The 21,179-nt window shown below is 43.0% G+C and overlaps 1 protein-coding gene across 1 annotated transcript in view; it reads left to right on the top strand.

Annotated features, from left to right (window-relative positions):
• Positions 1-21,179, top strand: part of LOC112259460 (chondroitin sulfate N-acetylgalactosaminyltransferase 1) — an 80,197-nt gene that overhangs the window by 12,823 nt on the left and 46,195 nt on the right. The window contains exons 2-3 of the mRNA XM_042326583.1: positions 11,670-13,028; positions 20,168-20,384. Of these exons, the coding sequence (XP_042182517.1) occupies positions 12,293-13,028; positions 20,168-20,384 (953 nt within the window). The 5' untranslated portion in view covers positions 11,670-12,292. The remainder of the gene's footprint in view (positions 1-11,669; positions 13,029-20,167; positions 20,385-21,179) is intronic.

Here is a 21,179-nt window from a genome sequence, read left to right as displayed (position 1 = left end):
CCACATGGACCCTCCCTATTTGTTTTGAGGTGCGTTCGGGAGTCCGCACCTTAGGGGGGGGGGTTCTGTCACGCCATGGTCGAAGTATTTTGTGTTTATCTTTATTTATTTGGTCAGGCCAGGGTGTGGCATGGGTTTTTGTATATGGGGGATTGTAGCTAGTGGGGTGTTCTAGATAAGTCTATGGCTGTCTGAACTGGTTCTCAATCAGAGGCAGGTGTTTATCGTTGTCTCTGATTGGGAACCATATTTAGGCAGCCATATTCTTTGAGTTTGGTGTGGGTGATTGTCCTTAGTGTCTTTGTTCCTGTCGCTGTGTTAGTTGACACAAGTATAGGCTGTTTCGGTTTTCGTTACGTTTATTGTTTTGTAGTGTTTTGTGTGTATTTGTGTTACGTTTGTTTGATTAAACATGGATCGCAATCTACACGCTGCATTTTGGTCCGACTCTCCTTCACCACAAGAGAACCGTTACAGCATGCAACAATTTCAAAGATTTTACTGAGTTACAGTTCACATAAGAAATCAGTCAATTGAAATAAATTCATTCGGCAGTAATCTATAGATTTCACATGAGTGGAAATACAGATATGCATCTGTTGGTCATAGATATCTTTAAAAATGTAGATGTGTGGATCAGAAAACCAGTCAGTATCTGGTGTGACCACCATTTTCTGCATGCAGAGCAACACATCTGCTTTGCATAGAGTTGATCAGGCTGTTGATTGTGGCCTGTGGAATGTTGTCCCACTCCTCTACAATGGCTGAGCAATGTTGCTGGATGTTGGCGGGAACTGAAACACGCTGTGCCACAAGTTTTGAGGGTGCATGCAATTGGCATGCTGACTGAAGGAATATCGACCAGAGCTCTTGCCAGAGAATTTAATGTTAACCTCTCTACCAAACTTACTGTTTGACTGAGGGACCTTACAGATAATTGTATGTGTGCGGTACAGAGATGAGGTAGTCAATCAAAAACCATGTTAATTAAACATGCAACTTATGTGACTTGTTAAGCACATGTTACTCCTGAAGTTATTTAGGCCATAACAAAAGGGTTGAATACTTATTGACTCAAAACATTTCAGCTTTTCATTTGTAATTAATATATACGTACAGTACTGTGTTGTTGAACACACCTACTTATTCCAGGGTTTTTCATTATTTTGTATTTTTTTCTACATTGTGGAATAATAGTGAACACAATTCAAAACTATGAAAAAACACATGTAATTATGTAGTAACCAAAAAAGTGTTAAACATTTGAGATTCTTCAAAGTAGCCACCCTTTGCCTTGATGACAGCTTTTCACACTCTTGGCATTCTCTCAAACAGCTTCATGAGGTAGTCACCTGGAATGCATTTCAATTTACAGGTGTGCTTTCTTAAAAGTTAATTTGTAGAATTTATTTTCTTCTTAATGCGTTTGAGCAAATCAGTTGTGTTGTGACAATGTATGGGTGGTATACAGAAGATAATCCTATTTGGTAAAAGACCAAATCCATATTATGGCAAGAACAGCTCAAATAAGCAAAGAGAAACGACAGTCCATCATTACTTTAAGACATGAAGGTCACTCAATCCGGAACATTTCAAGAACTTTGAACGTTTCTTCAAGTGCAGCCACAAAAAACCATCAAGCACTATGATGAAACTGGCTCTCATGAGGACTACCATAGGAAAGGAAGAGGATAAGAGGATCCTCTGTTGCAGAGGATAAGTTCATTAGAGTTAACTGCATATCGATTGCCAAACCAGGGCTGGAAAAACCTTGGATCATTGCTATTCTAACTTCCACGGCGCATATTCGGAAATATGCTCTCCTATCGGAAAAGCTGACCAAGACTCCATTAAGTTGATCCCTGCCTACAGACAGAAACTAAAACAAGAAGCTCCCACGCTGAGGTCTGTCCAACGCTGGTCCGACCAAGCTGACTCCACACTCCAAGACTGCTTCCATCACGTGGACTGGGATATGTTTCGTATTGCGTCAGACAACAACATTGACGAATACGCTGATTCGGTGAGTGAGTTCATTAGAACGTGCGTTGAAGATGTCGTTCCCATAGCAACGATTAAAACATTCCCAAACCAGAAACCGTGGATTGATGGCAGCATTCGCGTGAAACTGAAAGCGCGAACCACTGCTTTTAATCAGGGCAAGGTGACTGGAAACATGACCGAATACAAACAGTGTAACTATTCCCCCAGCAAGGCAATCAAACAAGCTAAGCGTCAGTATAGAGACAAAGTAGAATCTCAATTCAACGGCTCAGACACAAGAGGTATGTGGCAGGGTCTACAGTCAATCATGGATTACAAAAAGAAAACCAGCCCCGTCACGGACCAGGATGTCTTGCTCCCAGGCAGACTAAATAACTTTTTTGCCCGCTTTGAGGACAATACAGTGCCACTGACACGGCCCGCAACTAAAACATGCGGACTCTCCTTCACTGCAGCCGACATGAGGAAAACATTTAAACGTGTTAACCCTCGCAAGGCTGCAGGCCCAGACGGCATCCCCAGCCGCGCCCTCAGAGCATGCGCAGACCAGCTGGCTGGTGTGTTTACTGACATATTCAATCAATCCCTATCCCAGTCTGTTGTTCCCACATGCTTCAAGAGGGCCACCATTGTTCCTGTTCCCAAGAAAGCTAAGGTAACTGAGCTAAACGACTACCGCCCCGTAGCACTCACTTCCGTCATCATGAAGTGCTTTGAGAGACTAGTCAAGGACCATATCACCTCCACCCTACCTGACACCCTAGACCCACTCCAATTTGCTTACCGCCCAAATAGGTCCACAGACGATACAATCTCTACCACACTGCACACTGCCCTAACCCATCTGGACAAGAGGAATACCTATGTGAGAATGCTGTTCATCGACTACAGCTCGGCATTTAACACCATAGTGCCCTCCAAGCTCGTCATCAAGCTCGAGACCCTGGGTCTCGACCCCGCCCTGTGCAACTGGGTACTGGACTTCCTGACGGGCCGCCCCCAGGTGGTGAGGGTAGGCAACAACATCTCCACCCCGCTGATCCTCAACACTGGGGCCCCACAAGGGTGCGTTCTGAGCCCTCTCCTGTACTCCCTGTTCACCCACGACTGCGTGGCCACGCACGCCTCCAACTCAATCATCAAGTTTGCGGACGACACAACAGTGGTAGGCTTGATTACCAACAGCGACGAGACGGCCTACAGGGAGGAGGTGAGGGCCCTCGGAGTGTGGTGTCAGGAAAATAACCTCACACTCAACGTCAACAAAACGAAGGAGATGATTGTGGACTGCAAAAAACAGCAGAGGGAACACCCCCCTATCCACATTGATGGAACAGTAGTGGAGAGGGTAGTAAGTTTTAAGTTCCTCGGCGTACACATCACAGACAAACTGAATTGGTCCACCCACACAGACAGCATCGTGAAGAAGGCGCAGCAGCGCCTCTTCAACCTCAGGAGGCTGAAGAAATTCGGCTTGTCACCAAAAGCACTCACAAACTTCTACAGATGCACAATCGAGAGCATCTTGTCGGGCTGTATCACCGCCTGGTACGGCAACTGCTCCGCCCACAACCGTAAGGCTCTCCAGAGGGTAGTGAGGTCTGCACAACGCATCACTGGGGGCAAGCTACCTGCCCTCCAGGACACCTACACCACCAGATGTCACAGGAAGGCCATAAAGATCATCAAGGACAACAACCACCCGTGCCACTGCCTGTTCACCCCGCTATCATCCAGAAGGCGAGGTCAGTACAGGTGCATCAAAGCTGGGACCGAGAGACTGAAAAACAGCTTCTATCTCAAGGCCATCAGACTGTTAAACAGCCACCACTAACATTGAGTGGCTGCTGCCAACACACTGACTCAACTCCAGCCACTTTAATAATGGGAATTGACGGGAAATGATGTAAAATATATCACTAGCCACTTTAAACAATGCTACCTAATATAATGTTTACATACCCTACATTATTCATCTCATATGTATACGTATATACTGTACTCTATATCATCTACTGCATCTTTATGTAATACATGTATCACTAGCCACTTTAACTATGCCACTTTGTTTACATACTCATCTCATATGTATATACTGCACTCAATACCATCTACTGTATCTTGCCTTTGCCGCTCTGTACCATCACTCATTCATATATCTTTATGTACATATGCTTTATCCCCTTACACTTGTGTCTATAAGGTAGTAGTTTTGGAATTGTTAGCTAGATTACTTGTTGGTTCTGCTAACCATGTGTATGTGACAAATAAAATTTGATTTGATTGGATTTGGAACTGCACCTCAAATTGGTATGTAAACAACTATGAAAAATATGGTAAAATCTTGGTAAATAGTGTGGTCTACAGCTTATCATGAGATACTCTACCTCAGACTAACAAAACCTCGAGACTTCCTTAGATTTTATGTACCAGCTGTTTTTTACAAATATGCATAGGCCACCGCCCCTTGTTTTACCAGAGACCGCTGTTCTATCCTGCAGAAAAAGCTTAAAACCCGGCAGCTGTATGTTAATCATGTCCTCTTTCAACCACGATTCGGAGATATTACAGTTTTTAATGTCCCGTTGGTAGGATATACTTGCTCGTAGTTCGTCTATTTTATTATCGATTGATTGTACGTTGACTAATAGGACCGATGGTAAAGATAAGTTACCCTCTTGGTGATGGAACCTTACAAGGCACCCGGAGCGTCGTCCACGATGCCTCCGTCTTTTCCTCCTGTGAATGACGGGGATGAGGGCCTTGTAGGGTGTCTGGAGTAAATCCTTCCCATCCAACTCATTGAAGAAGAGAAATTCCTCCATTACAGGGTGAGTAATCGCTGCCCTGATATCAAGAAGCTATTTTCGGGCATAAGACAAGGTAGCAGAAACATGATGTACAAAATAAGTTACAAATAACGTGAAAAAACATACACAATAACACAATTGGTTACGGGATCGTAAAACGGCGCCCATCTCCTTCGGCTCCATTATTGGGTATTGGGTGTAGGCCAGTGACCCATAATCTCAATTTAATCCATTTTGAATTCAGGCTGTAAACCAACAAAGTGTGGAAAAAGTCAAGAGGTGTGTATACTTTCCAAAAGCACTGTCTATAGTAGCAAAGTTATTGTTACTCATTGTGTATTTATTCCTTGTTTTAATGTTAGTCTACACATGTTGTTTACGTGTTGTTTACGAAGCATGTGACAAATACAATTTGGTTTGATTCGAAATGTGACGGGAAATGTGACCGGGCTTTTACGGCGCCCCTGGAGCAAATTAGGGTAGTATATGGGGCTTTGGTGACACAGATCACTGCACCTATACATAGCCCATCTGTAAACAGCCCATCCAACTACCTCATCCCCATACTGTATTTATTTATTTATCTTTCTCCTTTGCACCCCATTATCTCTACTTGCACATTACTCTTCTGCACATCTACCATTCCAATGTTTAATTGCTATATTGTAATTACTTTGCCACCATGGCCTATGTATTGCCTTAACTCCCTTATCTTACCTCATTTTCACTTACTGTATATAGACTTTTTCTTTTCTTTTTTTCTACTGAATTATTGACTGTATGTTTTGTTTATATGTCTAGGTATATGTAGGTCTATGGTGGCCTGAATTGGTTCCCAATCAGAGACAGCTGTTTATCGTTGTCTCTGATTTGGGATCCTATTTAGGTTGCCATTTTGGTTTTGTGGGTTATTGTCTATGTGTAGTTGCATGTCAGCACTCGTGTTATAGCTTCACATTAGTTTGTTTAGTGTTCTTCGTTTAAATAAAGAAGAATGTATTCATATCACGCTGCGCCTTGGTCTCCTCGTTATGACGAACGTGACAGCTATGCTTTATTTTGGCCAGGTCGCAGTTGCAAATGAGAACTTGTTCTCAACTAGCCTACCTGTTTAAATAAAGGTGAAATAAAATTAATTAATTAAAATACAGCAAAGCAATGTGACACAAACAACAACACAGAGTTACATATGGAATAAACAAAACATACAGTAAATAACACAATAGAAAAAAAGTCTATGTGTGTGCAAATGAGGTAAGATTAGGGAGGTAAAGGCAGTAAAGGCGAAATAATGACAATTGAGCAATTAAACACTGGAGTGATAGAGACTGGAGTGATAGATGTGCAGAAGCTGAATGTGAAAGTAGAGAAAATAAAATAATAAATAAATAACCATATGGGGATGAGGTAGTTGGATGGGCTATTTACACATAGGCTATGTACAGGTGCAGTGATCTGTGAGCTGCTCTGACAGCTGGTGCTTAAAGTTAGTAAGGGAGATAGGAGTCTCCAGCTTAGGTGATTTTTGCAATTCGTTCCAGTCATTGGCAGCAGAGAACTGGAAGGAAAGGTGGCCAAATGAAGAATTGGCTCTGGGGGTGACCAGTGAAATATACCTGCTGGAGCGTGTGCTACGGGTCATGTACAGTATATAATAGTCATGCACAGTATATACTAGTCATATAGTAGTCATGTACAGTATATAATAGTCATATAGTATATACTCATCATATAGCAGTCATGTAAATGATCTGGTTTATAAAGAATTATATACTGGTTTATACATCTGATTTATTAATTATCTATCAAATCGTACACAATGTGTAATGGCGATGGTTGTAAATCTGAGTCCATAGAGGTGTGCTTAGGTGTTCCGCAAGGTTCTATTTTGGGCCCACTGTTGTTCATTTTGTATATCAACAACATTGGGGATCTTATTGAAATAGCGGATGTTCATTTTTATGCAGACGATACTGTTCTTCATTCAAGTGGTAGTAGTTTATCTTCAGCTTTTGAAAATGCCCAAAGAGCATTTAACGTCATACAACAGAATCTGTATGATTTAAAGCTGGATCTATATTTGGGTAAAACAAAATGCATGGTATTTTCAAATGGCAGGCATGTTACTAGTCATGTCATTGCTACATTGGCTGGACATACTATAGAGCAAGATAAAGTGTACTAATATTTGTGTGTGTGTGTTGATGATACGCTAAGCTTCACTGTGCATGTAGAGAACTTGATAAGGAAGCTCAAGCTGAGAATAGGTTTTTATTACCGGCATAAGGCTTGTTTTTCTTTGGACGCCAGGAAGGAGCTGGTACAATGCACATTACTGGCAGTTTTAGATTTTAGTGATGTTATATATACGCAGGTCTCAACCACTACCCTGAGAGAACTTGTTTCAGTGTACCATGCAGCCCTCAGGTTCATTACAAATCAAAAACGTCTAACACATCATTGTGATCTCTAGCGCTGTTGTTGGCTGGATGTCATTGACCTTGCGTAGGCTTAATCACTGGTATACACTGATTTATAAGGCTATATTGGATAAAATGCCATTTTCTCCCTGTTCTTTTTTAGTCAGGTCAGTAAAGAAATATAAATTTGCTTCTAACAGTACCAAAAATGAGAACAGGTCATAGTAGACTAGTAGTCTAGTTACTTAGCTCCGTGGTCCTGGAATTCTCTCATGAACATTTTAAATTTGATGATCTAGTTTCGTTGGTGGAGTTTAAACACTTGATCAATGTATACTGTATATCATAGAAGAGTGTAATTGTCTTTAGGACAGCTGTTTTTAGTCAAGACTTTGGTGTTTTTAACGTAATATGTAATAGTTGTAATGTATGTGTGTTTATAGTGTTTAATGTTGTGTTAGTGTATGTAAGTTGTTTTGTCTGAAATGTTGTTCCCTTTACTGCTATTGGACCAGGACTCTCTTGGAAAAGAGAAAATGAGAAAAACCTGTAAAAATAAAGGGTAAATAAATAAATAAATGTACAGTATATAACAGTCATGCACAGTATATAATAGTCATATAGTAGTCATGCACAGTGTATAATAGTCATATAGTAGTCATGCACAGTATATAATAGTGATGTACAGTACATAATAGTCATGTATGGCACATAAGTCATTTAGTAGTCATGTACAGTATATAATAGTCATATAGTATATACTAGTCATATAATAGTCATGTACAGTATATAATAGTCATATAGTAGTCATGTACAGTTCATAATTCTCATATAGTAGTCATGTACAGTATATATAATAGTCATATAGTATATACTAGTCTATACTTGGTATATACTTGTTTTAAGCTAGCAGAGCAGCCCAAGCATCTCTTTCCTAAGATGTTGGTTTGAGCTAGCAGTGCAGCCCAGGCATCTCTTTCCTAAGATGTTGGTTTGAGCTAGCAGAGCAGCCCAGGCATCTCTTTCCTAAGATGTTGGTTTGAGCTAGCAGAGAAGCCCAGGCATCTCTTTCCTAAGATGTTGGTTTGAGCTAGCAGAGAAGCCCAGGCATCTCTTTCCTAAGATGTTGGTTTGAGCTAGCAGAGCAGCCCAGGCATCTCTTTCCTAAGATGTTGGTTTGAGCTAGCAGAGCAGCCCAGGCATCTCTTTCCTAAGATGTTGGTTTGAGCTAGCAGAGAAGCCCAGGCATCTCTTTCCTAAGATGTTGGTTTGAGCTAGCAGAGCAGCCCAGGCATCTCTTTCCTAAGATGTTGGTTTGAGCTAGCATAGCACCCAGGCATCTCTTTCCTAAGATGTTGGTTTGAGCTAGCAGAACAGTCCAGGCATCTCTTTCCTAAGATGTTGGTTTGAGCTAGCAGAGCAGCCCAGGCATCTCTTTCCTAAGATGTTGGTTTGAGCTAGCAGAACAGCCCAGGCATCTCTTTCCTAAGATGTTGGTTTGAGCTAGCAGAGCAGCCCAAGCATCTCTTTCCTAAGATGTTGGTTTGAGCTAGCAGAGCAGCCCAGGCATCTCTTTCCTAAGATGTTGGTTTGAGCTAGCAGAGCAGCCCAGGCATCTCTTTCCTAAGATGTTGGTTTGAGCTAGCAGAGCAGCCCAGGCATCTCTTTCCTAAGATGTTGGTTGGAGCTAGCAGAGCAGCCCTGGCAGCACAGCTCCTAAATACAGTCCAGTATTCAGTGCTGGCATAACTGATCCTTTCATTAGGAGCAGACTGCACCAAGCCTATAAAAGAGCTAATTGTGTGGTGATTTAACAGAGAGACACACATACAGTCACACTAGCTAACACACTAACTGATTGATTTGATTTGATTTGACTAGCTAACACACTAACTACATTTACAAACACACATGGGTACGTGTGTCCATCGTGCACAGCACACAGGTATGGAAATAGAGGCCTACAGACAAGAAGTCTTTTTCTGTCTCTGTCCATACAGTTGTCATGACGTTGGCCTGTGGGTAAGATCCCCTCCAAAAATACCTTTCTCCCTTTCCTCTCTCTTGACTCTACAGAAGGACTCTTGAAAAGCCTTTGTTAAACATATAGAGTCTGGGAACATCAAAAGGTGGGGGGAAAGGAACCATATTTTGGTAATCCAACCAGTTGAAAATATGCGTTGGTACTTAATGAATATGATGCCAGATCAGTTGGCGTCTGAGACATTCTTACTAATGATAGGATGACATAACGTGTATCTTGGAAAGTCTACACATAATCGTTAACAGATTCATATGGAATTGTTGTGCAATTTAAATGTTTAAATATGAAACTATTTATGAAAAGATGAAATGTAATTTTAGCTTCCAAATGAGAGAATTGGGTTTTCATAAGGTTAAAGCTCTGCTCACTCAGTGGCCCGCCCATGTGAAGAGACATTGGTTATAAACTATGAAACACACCCTTCTCTCCCCTCCTATATAAAGCCCTTGACGAAAATGTAACTTTCTGTTCCGAGGACGTTAGGGTGACAGTCCTACGTTAAAAGGGCTCAGATAATAAGCTGTTCCAAGGACGTGTGGACTTGAGATCCCCACGTTGAAAGGACAAAGACCACCTACAGAACTAAGCCAACCTTAGAGAATCTAACGAAATTAGCATCGAATTCCAATGTGAAGGTGATGACCTACATGCCGGAAGGATGAATATCGACTATACCAGCCAGAATATAGCATGAGCATATAGCATGGCAACTTGGTATGAACTTTGAACTCTTATTCACTAAAGAAGTGCTACCCTCTCCGCCCACTAAACGTTGGCTAGGAGAGGACGGACAGAGTATCCATTCTGCCACGCTCCAGTTCACCACTAGAAAGTCTTCAGAGGACCAGAGATCCATAAAGGGCAAACCGGTCTTCTATCGACGACCAATCTACCGAAGCACAGCTCAGAGTAAATATTTATTGCATTCTCCTTTTTCAAATGGGCGGTAATTTAGAATGCATAAGATACTGTATTTACGATAGCATAGCTTCTCCCTTTGTTACTCAGTCTTTCCGCTCTTTCACTCAAACCCAACCCCCTTTCCTTTGTGTAACCAGCCGTCATGTCGGCTCCGTCCACCAGGGACGTTTTCTTTATGACATAATTTGTAATCAATGTATGATCCATTCTGTGTATGTGTAATTCTGTGTGATTAGTTAGGTATTTAGTAAATAAATAATTAAACCAAATTTTGTATTGCTGATTCAACTTGTTAGCCAGGGTTCATGAAGATAACCAAGAATTTACAACTTTCAAATGAGACTAAGGTGAGGATTAAATATTGACTGCTATTGATGTAAAAGATTACTAGGTCCTTAAGAGTTTATTCGGAAGATAACAGCTCTATAAACATTATTTTGTGGTGCCCCGACTTTCTAGTTAATTATCTACCTGATTAGCTTAATCAAGTAATATTAATTACAGAGAAATTATTTTATAGAATAGCATGTCATATCACTTAATCCGGTTTAGCCAAAGACACGACACAGTCTTAATCTGATTAAGGAAATGTGCTTGTGAATGAGAAAGGGGAAGAAAAAAAAGGTAGGAGAGAGGAGAGTTTTTGTAGGTGAGTAAATGCCCTATTTTCTTGCTTTTCTTGTTTTGTGTTTATACTTCCACCGATCCTAATATTCCACAGTGCGAGGACAGGACAGATAGACATGTCCACACATGGCTTCAAACCATACTGTTTCCAGAATAGACCCCATAGTGTCACACTGTCACCACTGACAACAATGGCCGTGTTCGAGAGGATCAAAACCACAATGTATCATGGGTAAATTGTGACTGGCTGACTGATCTACAAATAATAATGAGTCGTTATTTATGATGGAAGGTGATTTGTAGATCAGTCAGTCGGCAGTCGCCTGCAGTTGTTTTAATGCTCTCGAACACGGCCATGGTTATTCAGCAGTTAAAGGGACTGGGAAATGCTCTGCTTGGCAATGTCACCAGGTAGAAACCCACACTTTTAGCTCATAATAAAATAAACATTTCAAAATTGTGTGGCGTGTTTTCTAATCTGAGTTAGATATTGAAACTATTTTCTGTCCCTATATCCTCATACAATAGACTTCAGGTTTAAGCCCTCCTCAAGCCCTCGAGGGTTCGGAAAATGTTTACCCTCTGTGCAAATAAGATCTCAAAGATTTATACCACAGCAGGATGGAGAGATTTACCACAAAGTGAAGCTCTTCAGGCTATCTCATATACCAAGGCATATATGTCTAGATGAAAGAGATTGAGGAAATGTATAATGATGGTGATGATGATATCATACACTCAAAAACCTTAACTGTACATTAACACCAACTGAGTTATAACTCTCTCTTTCTCCATCTCTCTCTTTCCCTTCTACTCTCCCCCCTCTCTCTCTCTCTCTCTCAGGCAACTCATGGAAGTACACATCTAGAAAGAACTGCCAGTTGTGAATTCACCTTCTTCTAGAGAATGTGGTTTCCCCTCTCTGCAGTTTACTCAATTTCCGACCATGACAAAAAATGGGTCATCATCCCTAAACATGAGACCAGTGGAACATAGGGCAAGTCAAAGAGAGACAGACATTCTCTCAGGGGTCTGTAATGGAACCTCAGCATCAGACAGGAAGGAAAGAACAAGGTGAACAGAGAAAGTAGTGGGACCATTGTGATGTGACTCACTGATGAATAGCGTCTGCTACCAATGAATGGATCAGAAATAGAAGTAGCCAGGTTCTGGACCCTGTTGAGCCTTCCTGGGCCTCATCCAGGGGAGAAGGCGGCGTGGGCAATGGGCCTCACCCTTGACCACAGACATACGGATGAAGAACCCAGACATTGGTATAAGCAATGTACAATGAGACAAATAATGAGCAAAGTTATCATTCTGGCTGATCTTCTCTGGTTAGTCAGACATTATTAACAATCACACAGACAATTCCATTCTAGTGGACGGTGAGACTGTATTCACCGCTGGAGGGTAAGGTGTGTCCAGTTGTGTGTGTTTCCCTGGGTCCTCTGGGTGATAGCGGGATGCTGCGGAGGGGTCTGCTGGCCTGGGTGTCCCGTGTGGGCGTTCTGCTGGTCGTAGTGTGCTGCTCTCTGTCCCTCCTCTACGTCATGACCTGCAGCCCCCACACCGAGGACAACCTGGTGAGCCATGCCCTGCCACGCCCCGGGATGGGGGTTGGGATAGGAGGGGCAGCGGGGGGCACGGGGGCGGCTCAGAGCGGACCCACTGGGCGGAATGGATACCAAGCCATGCTTGCAGAGCGCGAGGAGCAACACAAGTTCCACATCACTAGTTTAAAGAAACAAATCGCCCAGCTGAAGGAGGCGCTACAGGAGCGCAGCCAGCAGCTGAAAGGAGTTCAAGACTCCATGGAGCGGGGGACAGGGGGAGGCCGGGGTGGCCAGTCCCCAGGAGGAGGTATCCTTGGGGAGGGAGGACAAGGGCCAGGGGCCGACAGGAGCCACGCTGACCTTCAGGAGTTCCTCCACAGCCAGCTGGGCCGGGCGGAGGTCCACCAGGGGACTAGACTACCCAGTGAGTACGCCATGGTGCCCTTCGAGAGCTTCACCCTGCAGAGGGTGTACCAGCTGGAGATGGGCCTGACAAGGCACCCTGAGGAGAAGCCTGTGAGGAAGGACCGGAGGGATGAGCTGAGTGAAGCGCTAGAGACAGCCCTGCAGAGTCTCAACACGCCCCGCAACGGAGCAGACAAGGGCCACACCACCAAGGTCTACTCAGCATCAGACTTCATAGAAGGTGAGTCATTAAGCTCAATACCAGAGCCAAACATACAGTATGTATACAGCTATATATAAATGTATGGCATATCTACAATATATACAGTGCATATATACAGTGCATTCAGAAAGTATTCAGACCCCTTAACATTATAGCCTTATTCTAATACTTATTCAATAACCTGTAATGACAAAAACAGGTTTTTAGACATTTTTGCAAATGTATTACAAATAAAAACTGAAATATCACATTTACGTAAGAATTCAGACCCTTTACTCAGAGATGTTAGATCGGGTTCAAGTCCAGGCTTTGGACGGGAAACTCAAGGACACTGAAAAACATCTACACAGCATGATGCTGCCACCACCACGCTTCACCGTAGTGATGGTGCCAGATTCAGGCCAAAGAGTTCAATCTTGGTTTCATAAGACCAGAGAATATTATTTCTCATGATCTGAGAGTCTTTAGTTGCCTTTTGACAAACTCCAAGCGGCTGTCATGTGCCTTTTTACTGAAGAGTGGCTTCCGTCTGGCCACTCTACCATAAAGGCCTGATTGGTGTGCTGCAGAGATGGTTGTCCTTCTGGAAGGTTCTCCCATCTCCACAGAGGAACTCTGGAGCTCTTTCAGAGTGACCATTGGGTTCTTGGTCACCTCCCTGACCACGGCACTTCTCCTCTGATTGCTCAGTTTGGTCGGGCCACCAGCTCTAGGAAGAGTCTTGGTGGTCCCAAAGTTCTTCCATTTACGAATGATGGAGGCCAATGTGTTCTTGGGGACCTTCACTGCTGCAGAAATGTTTTGGTATCCTTCCCCTGATCTGTGCCTTGACACAATACTGTCTCGGAGCTCTAAGTACAATTCCTTGAGCTCATTGCTTGGTTTTTAATCTGACATGCACTGTCAACTGTGGGACCTTATATAGACAGGTGTGTGCCTTTCCAAATCATGTCCAATTAATTGAATTTACCACAGGTGGACTCCAAACAAGTTGTAGAAACATCTCAAGGATGATCAATGGATACATGATGCACCTGAGCTCAATTCCGGGTGTCATAGCAAAGGGTCTGAAAAGATATGTAAATAAGGTATTTCTGCTTTTTATTTGTATACAATTTTGAAAAAATTATATAAACCTGTATTCGCTTTGTCATTATGGGGTATTGTGTGTAGATTGATGAGGGAAAATATTTGTTTAATCTGTTTTAGAATAAGGCTGTAAGATAACAACATGTGGAAAAAGGGAAGGGCTCTGAATACTTTCCGAATGCACTGCGTACATTTGAAGTCGGAAGTTTACTTACACTTAGGTTTGAGTCATTAAAACTCATTTTTCAACCACTCCATACATTTCTTGTTAACAAACTATAGTTCTGAAAGGTTGGTGAGGACATCTACTTTGTGCATGACACAAGTAATTTTTCCAACAATTGTTTACAGACAGATTATTTTACTTATAATTCACTGTATCACAATTCCAGTGGGTCAGAAGTTTACATACACTAAGTTGACTGTGCCTTTAAACAGCTTGGAAAATTCCAGAAAATTATGTCATGGCTTTACAAGCTTCTGATACTCTAATTGGCATCATTTTAGTCAATTGGAGGTGTAGCTGTGGATGTATTTCAAGGCCTACCTTCAAACTCAGTGCCTCTTTGTTTGACATCATGGTTAAATCAAAATAAATCAGCCAAGACCTCAGAAAAAAAATTGTAGACCTCCACAAGTCTGGTTCATCCTTGGGAGCAATTTCCAAACACCTGAAGGTACCACGTTCATCTGTAAAAAAAAAAATTGTATGCAAGTATAAACACCATGGGACCACCCAGCCGTCATACCCCTCAGGAAGGAGATGCGTTCTGTCTCCTAGAGATGAATGTACTTTGGTGCGAAACGTGGAAATCAATCCCAGAACAACAGCAAAGGACCTTGTGAAGATGCTGGAGGAAACAGATACAAAATCATCTATATCCACAGTAAAACAAGTCCTATATTGACATCACTTGAAAGGCCGCTCAGCAAGGAAGAAGCCATTGCTCCAAAACCACCATAAAAAAGTCAGACTACAGTTTGCAACTGCACATGGGGACAAAGATCATACTTTTTGGAGAAATGTCCTCTGGGCTGATGAAACAAAAATAGAACTGTTTGGCCATAATGACCATCGTTATGTTTGGAGGAAAAAGGGGGAGGCTTGCAAGCCGAAGAACACCATCCCAACTGTAAAGCAGGGGGGGGGGACAGCATCATGTTGTGGGGGTGCTTTGCTGCAGGAGGGTATGGTGCACTTCACAAAATAGATGGCATCATGGGGAAGAAACATTTTGTGGATATATTGAAGCAACATCTCAAGACATCAGTCAGGAAGTTAAAGCTTGGTCGCAAATGGGTGGACAATGACCCCAAGCATACTTCCAAAGTTGTGGTAAAATGGCTTAATGACAACAAATTCAAGGTATTGGAGTGGCCATCACAAAGCCCTGACCTCAATCCTATAGAACATTTGTGGGCAGAACTGAAAGAGCGTGTGCGAGCAATGGAGGCCTACCAACCTGATTCAGTTACACCAGCTCTGTCAGAAGGAATGGACCAAAATTCACCCAAGTTATTGTGGGAAGCTTGCTACCCGAAACGTTTGACCCAAGTTAAACGATTTAAAAGCAATGCTACCAAATACTAATTGAGTGTATGTAAACTTCTGACCTACTGGGAATGTGATGAAAGAAATAAAATCTGAAAGAGATAATTCTCTCTACTATTATTCTGACATTTCACATTCTTAAAATAAAGTGGTGATCCTAACTGACCTAAGTCAGGGAACTTTTACTAGGGTTAATGTCAGGAATTGTAAAAAACTGAGTTTAAATGGATTTGGCTAAGGTGTATGTAAACTTCCAACTTCAACTGTACATGGCTTTGCTCCACACTACTTACAATGCATGTCATATCTTCATGGTTGAGTACCTGTTGAACTATTGGATATTGACATGGTTTTAATAAAAATGGAATCAAGTTGAACTATAGAAAACAAACAGCACAACAAAGCCTCATTTCCAACACGTTTCAAACAGGGAAACTCTGTTATTTCCAGGATTTTGTCGTTTGATTAACATAATGACGAATGCTGAGAATCAGAGCAAAACAATAGAGGATCCTGCTGCTGGGTGCTGAAGAGCCAAAGCCAGGATATCCGGCTAGTCTAGCATGATCTGCAGTAGGAACGGAGCACAGCTGCTTTCCATTCAGTGTGTAGCATCTCTACAAGCTCAGAGAGGGGGGCTGTTTCCTTCCACAAGCTCAGAGAGAGGAGCTGTTTCCTTTTAAAGGGCAACATCTTTACTGAGGCCACTTCTGACTAATACCTACGTGGAACTGGGAGAGGGAAAGAGTTTGTTTGTGTGTGTGTGTGTGTGTGTGTCTGCAAGGCCTTACACTCGACATGGGCATCCTGAAAATATAGTGAAAACATAATTTCAGCCAGGAGTGTTTACGTACCTCTTCCTTGAAAGACCTGTTTAGGTATCTGCTATTAAACACTCCGTTAGGAAATATATTTCCACCCTGTAGATAACCAATTTGCTAATTATACAAAAACTAGTCTGTCGTTGGCCGTGTGTGCAGCAAGTAGCAAACAACAACCATTGTTCAACAACAAAGATGAAAGCAGGCGTGTAGGCTAGTTAATGAACTGTGTAGGCTGGTTAATGAACCGCGTAGGCTAGTTAATGAAACGTGTAGGCTAGTTAATGAAATGTGTAGGCTAGTTAATGAACTGTGTAGGCTAGTTAATGAACTGTGTAGGCTGGTTAATGAACCGCGTAGGCTAGTTAATGAAACGTGTAGGCTAGTTAATGAAATGTGTAGGCTAGTTAATGAACTGTGTAGGCTAGTTAATGAACCATGTATGCTAGTTAATGAACCGCGTAGGCTAGTTAATGAAACGTGTAGGCTAGTTAATGAACCGTGTAGGCTAGTTAATGAACCGTGTAGGCTAGTTAATGAACCGGTTAGGCTAGTTAATGAACCGCGTAGGCGAGTTAATGAACCGGTTAGGCTAGTTAATGAACCGTGTATGCTAGTTAATGAACCGGTTAGGCTAGTTAATGAACTGCATATGCTAGTTAATGAGCCGCGTATGCTAGTTAATGAACCGGTTAGGTGAATTAATGAACCGCGTAGGCGAGTTAATGAACCGGTTAGGCTAGTTAATTAACCGTGTAGGCTAGTTAATGAGCCGCGTATGCTAGTTTAATGAACCGGTTAGGCGAATTAATGAACCACGTATGCTAGTTAATTAACTGTGTAGGCTAGTTAATTAACCGTGTATGCTAGTTAATGAACCGGTTAGGCTAGTTAATGAACCGTGTAGGCTAGTTAATGAACCGTGTTATATCTACCGACATTTGTACTTTCTCTAAAATCTGCAATCGTGACACACGGCGCTGCATGATTTACAACTGCCCCGTTGACGGGACCCCTATCCCTAAGAAGTTTTAATGAACCATGTAGGCTAGTTAATGAACGGGCAACTGTCTTTAGCTTAGCAGCTCTCCTTCGCCTGTCCTTTTAACTTAATTGTACTAGTGGACAAGTATCTTTTCATTTACTCAGACAACTTGAAGCTTGTTGAGATGCTGACGATTATAAAGGGAGCATTATGAGCCCTGCCAATCCTCAGTTAGCGAGCCGTGACTGAACACAAATAGTGAATGCTGCCCATTGGCTGTGCTGAATGGAGTTTTTCAAGAGCTGCTAGGGGTGGATTTGCTCAGCTGTCGTACAGAAAGAATGAGACAGAGGTAACGAGACAACAGGAATGAGAGAGAGAGAGAGAGAGAGCGAGAGGATGAGAGTGAAAGAGAGAACAACACAGTGAATGAGAGTGAGAAAAAACTAGATGTTTGGGTGGAAAAAGAGTGGTATGCTGTGTGAGTGACAAACATGTTCATGTGGTACAGTACATGGAGCTAGGCTGCGGAGCCACATCCTGCCATGTCCCCAGAGTGAAGCAACATGGAGCTAGGCTGCGGAGCCACATCCTGCCCTGTCCCCAGAGTGAAGAGACATGGAGCTAGGCTGCGGAGCCACATCCTGCCCTGTCCCCAGAGTGAAGAGACATGGAGCTAGGCTGCGGAGCCACATCCTGCCCTGTCCCCAGAGTGAAGAGACATGGAGCTAGGCTGCGGAGCCACATCCTGCCCTGTCCCCAGAGTGAAGAGACATGGAGCTAGGCTGCGGAGCCACATCCTGCCCTGTCCCCAGAGTGAAGAGACATGGAGCTAGGCTGCGGAGCCACATCCTGCCCTGTCCCCAGAGTGAAGAGACATGGAGCTAGGCTGCGGAGCCACATCCTGCCCTGTCCCCAGAGTGAAGAGACATGGAGCTAGGCTGCGGAGCCACATCCTGCCCTGTCCCCAGAGTGAAGAGACATGGAGCTAGGCTGCGGAGCCACATCCTGCCATGTCCCCAGAGTGAAGCAACATGGAGCTAGGCTGCGGAGCCACATCCTGCCCTGTCCCCAGAGTGAAGAGACATGGAGCTAGGCTGCGGAGCCACATCCTGCCCTGTCCCCAGAGTGAAGAGACATGGAGCTAGGCTGTGATTTCAAATATCCTGAGTTTTTTTCTTAAATGAAAAGTAGAATGTTTGAAATGGGAGCAAAGTACATCATTCTTTCTTGGATCATTTTCTTTTCATGATGTTGAATCTCACACTGTAGTTCTCTAGTCCAGTAATGTCCGTTGAGACTCGTCTTTGGAACGTTTGATTTTGACTTCAGAAAACAAGAGGTTTTGACTGACAGTTTACAGCTGTGAAATGGAGACAACAGGGACAACGGAGTCTACTGTATTGTTGTTTAGTTATATGTCTGGGTACGTCTAACTTCTATGAGAAGGTATAATCCAGTGGCAGTATGATCTCTATGCGTGACTGGTCTCTTTCAGCTGTCATAATGGCAGAGGGCCCCGGGAACTAGCCAGGAGCAAAGAGGAGAAGCAATGGATGCTGTCCCCTACTGAGACCTCCCTTTCTGTCCCTCTGAAATGACCTGTCTGTCCTCTCTCCTTTGGCCTGAAATGACCTGTCTGTCCTCTCTCCTTTGGCCTGAAATGACCTGTCTGTCCTCTCTCCTTTGGCCTGAAATGCCCTGTCTGTTGTTTTCTCCCACGGCCACAGAGCCAATGCTATCCTTCTCTGTCAGAAAATATTTACAAATCCAGGCAGCACAGTAGAGAAATGATTCTCCATTTGACAGATTGTTGACAGTGCAAATGCATTAACGACAGACAGTCTGGCTGAGTTTGAGTGTGTTTGTGTACAAAGCAAGAAGATGATCCCCAATGGACTGCTGGGCATATATCACCATTATAACATTATAATTACAAACAAATAAACACATAGGCAAATAAACTGAACTGCACTTCAAATGTGTGTACATGTATGTGTATATACACTGAGTGTACAAAACATTAAGAACATGCCTTTTCATCAAATCAAATCAAATCAAAATCAAATGTATTTATATAGCCCTTCGTACATCAGCTGATATCTCAAAGTGCTGTACAGAAACCCAGCCTAAAACCCCAAACAGCAAGCAATGCAGGTGTAGAAGAATGACAGACTGACCAGGTGAATCCAGGTGAAAGCTATGATCCCTTATTGATGTCACTTGTTAATTAAATCCACTTCAATCAGTGTAGATGAAGGGGAGGGGACAGGTTAAAGAAGGGTTTTTAAGCCTTGAGACTAATGAGTCATGGATTGTGTATGCGTGCCATTCAGAGGGTGAATGGGCAAGACCAAAGATTTGAGTTTCTTTGAACGTGGTATGGTAGTAGGTGCCAGGCACAACACTGCTGGGTTTTTCACACTCAGCAGTTTCCTATGTGTATCAAGAATGGTCCACCACCCAAAGGATATCCAGCCAACTTGACACAACTGTGGGAAGCATTGGAGTCAACATGGGCCAGCATCCCTGTGGAACGCTTTTGACACCTTGTAGAGTCCGTTCCCAGACGAATTGAGGCGGTTCTGAGTGCAAAAGGGGGGGGGGTTCAATTCAATATTTGGAAGGTGCCTTTTCATGTGTATGTGTGTGACACATGCCTGCACACATTCGTGGCCTATGGGTAAACACACTCGTCTCCCTTCCACAGGTATCACTCGGACGGAGAAGGACAAAGGCACTGTGTATGAGCTCACCTTCAAAGGTGACCAGAGCCGTGAGTTCAGGAAGCTGGTTCTGTTCCGTCCCTTTGGGCCGCTGATGAAGGTGAAGAACGAGAGGGTGGACACAGCCAACGTCCGCATCAATATCATAGTGCCCCTCTCCCAACGAGCCGACAAGTTCAGACACTTTATGCACAACTTCAGGTACAGTGAGAGCCACTCAGTTATTCATGCATGTTATTGGCTCATTCTCCCCTTCCTTGTAACTCTTCCACTGGGTTGTTGTTGTGTTCTCAGTTAACCTTATGAAAGAATAAGGGTCAAACAAGGGTTCATTAAAAAAAAATCATGTTCCATGTCCACTTGTATTAACTGTGATGATTGTATGCCATAACCAACAGAATGAGAAACATAATATACTGTAGTTAACCATGTTTGACATGCCCTGTTTGTCACAGCAGCAAGGACTCAAACCAAAGGAAGTAATTGCTGCGTTTGTACTCTGATAGTGACAGTATGTGTCTCTCTCTCTCTCTGCTAGAGACGTCGATGGACTCTTTAATTCTTGTGATTTGTTACACTCCTGCACAGCTGCTTATCAAGGCTTTGAGTTTTTTTATGGCAAATCCTGCTTAGTAGCAGTCTTAAAACCAGCACATAAAACTGATATACTGCAGTGGTGCTGTTCCTGCTGTGCAAAGTCTTCCTGAGTCGCTGAGCAAACGCTTTGGTCTCATCCATATTAATGTAGATGGAGGAGGAGGTGTGTGGAGGTGCGGCAGGGTGTTTGTGTGTGCAGTTTTTTCACAAAGAGAGGAGAGGAATGTTAGGAGGACTAACTTTCTTTCAGAAGCCATGTGACACATTTACTGAGCACAGCGTATACAGGAATGACATGTACACAGATAAGTGTACGTTTACTGTATGCACACACACACACACACACACACACACACACACACACACACACACACACACACACACACACACACACACACA

The sequence above is a fragment of the Oncorhynchus tshawytscha genome, linkage group LG09, assembly GCF_018296145.1.
Source record: "Oncorhynchus tshawytscha isolate Ot180627B linkage group LG09, Otsh_v2.0, whole genome shotgun sequence".
NCBI classification, from domain to species: Eukaryota; Metazoa; Chordata; class Actinopteri; order Salmoniformes; family Salmonidae; genus Oncorhynchus; species Oncorhynchus tshawytscha.
Note: the sequence above shows the minus strand (reverse complement) of the source record. Positions and strands in the feature narration are given on the sequence as shown.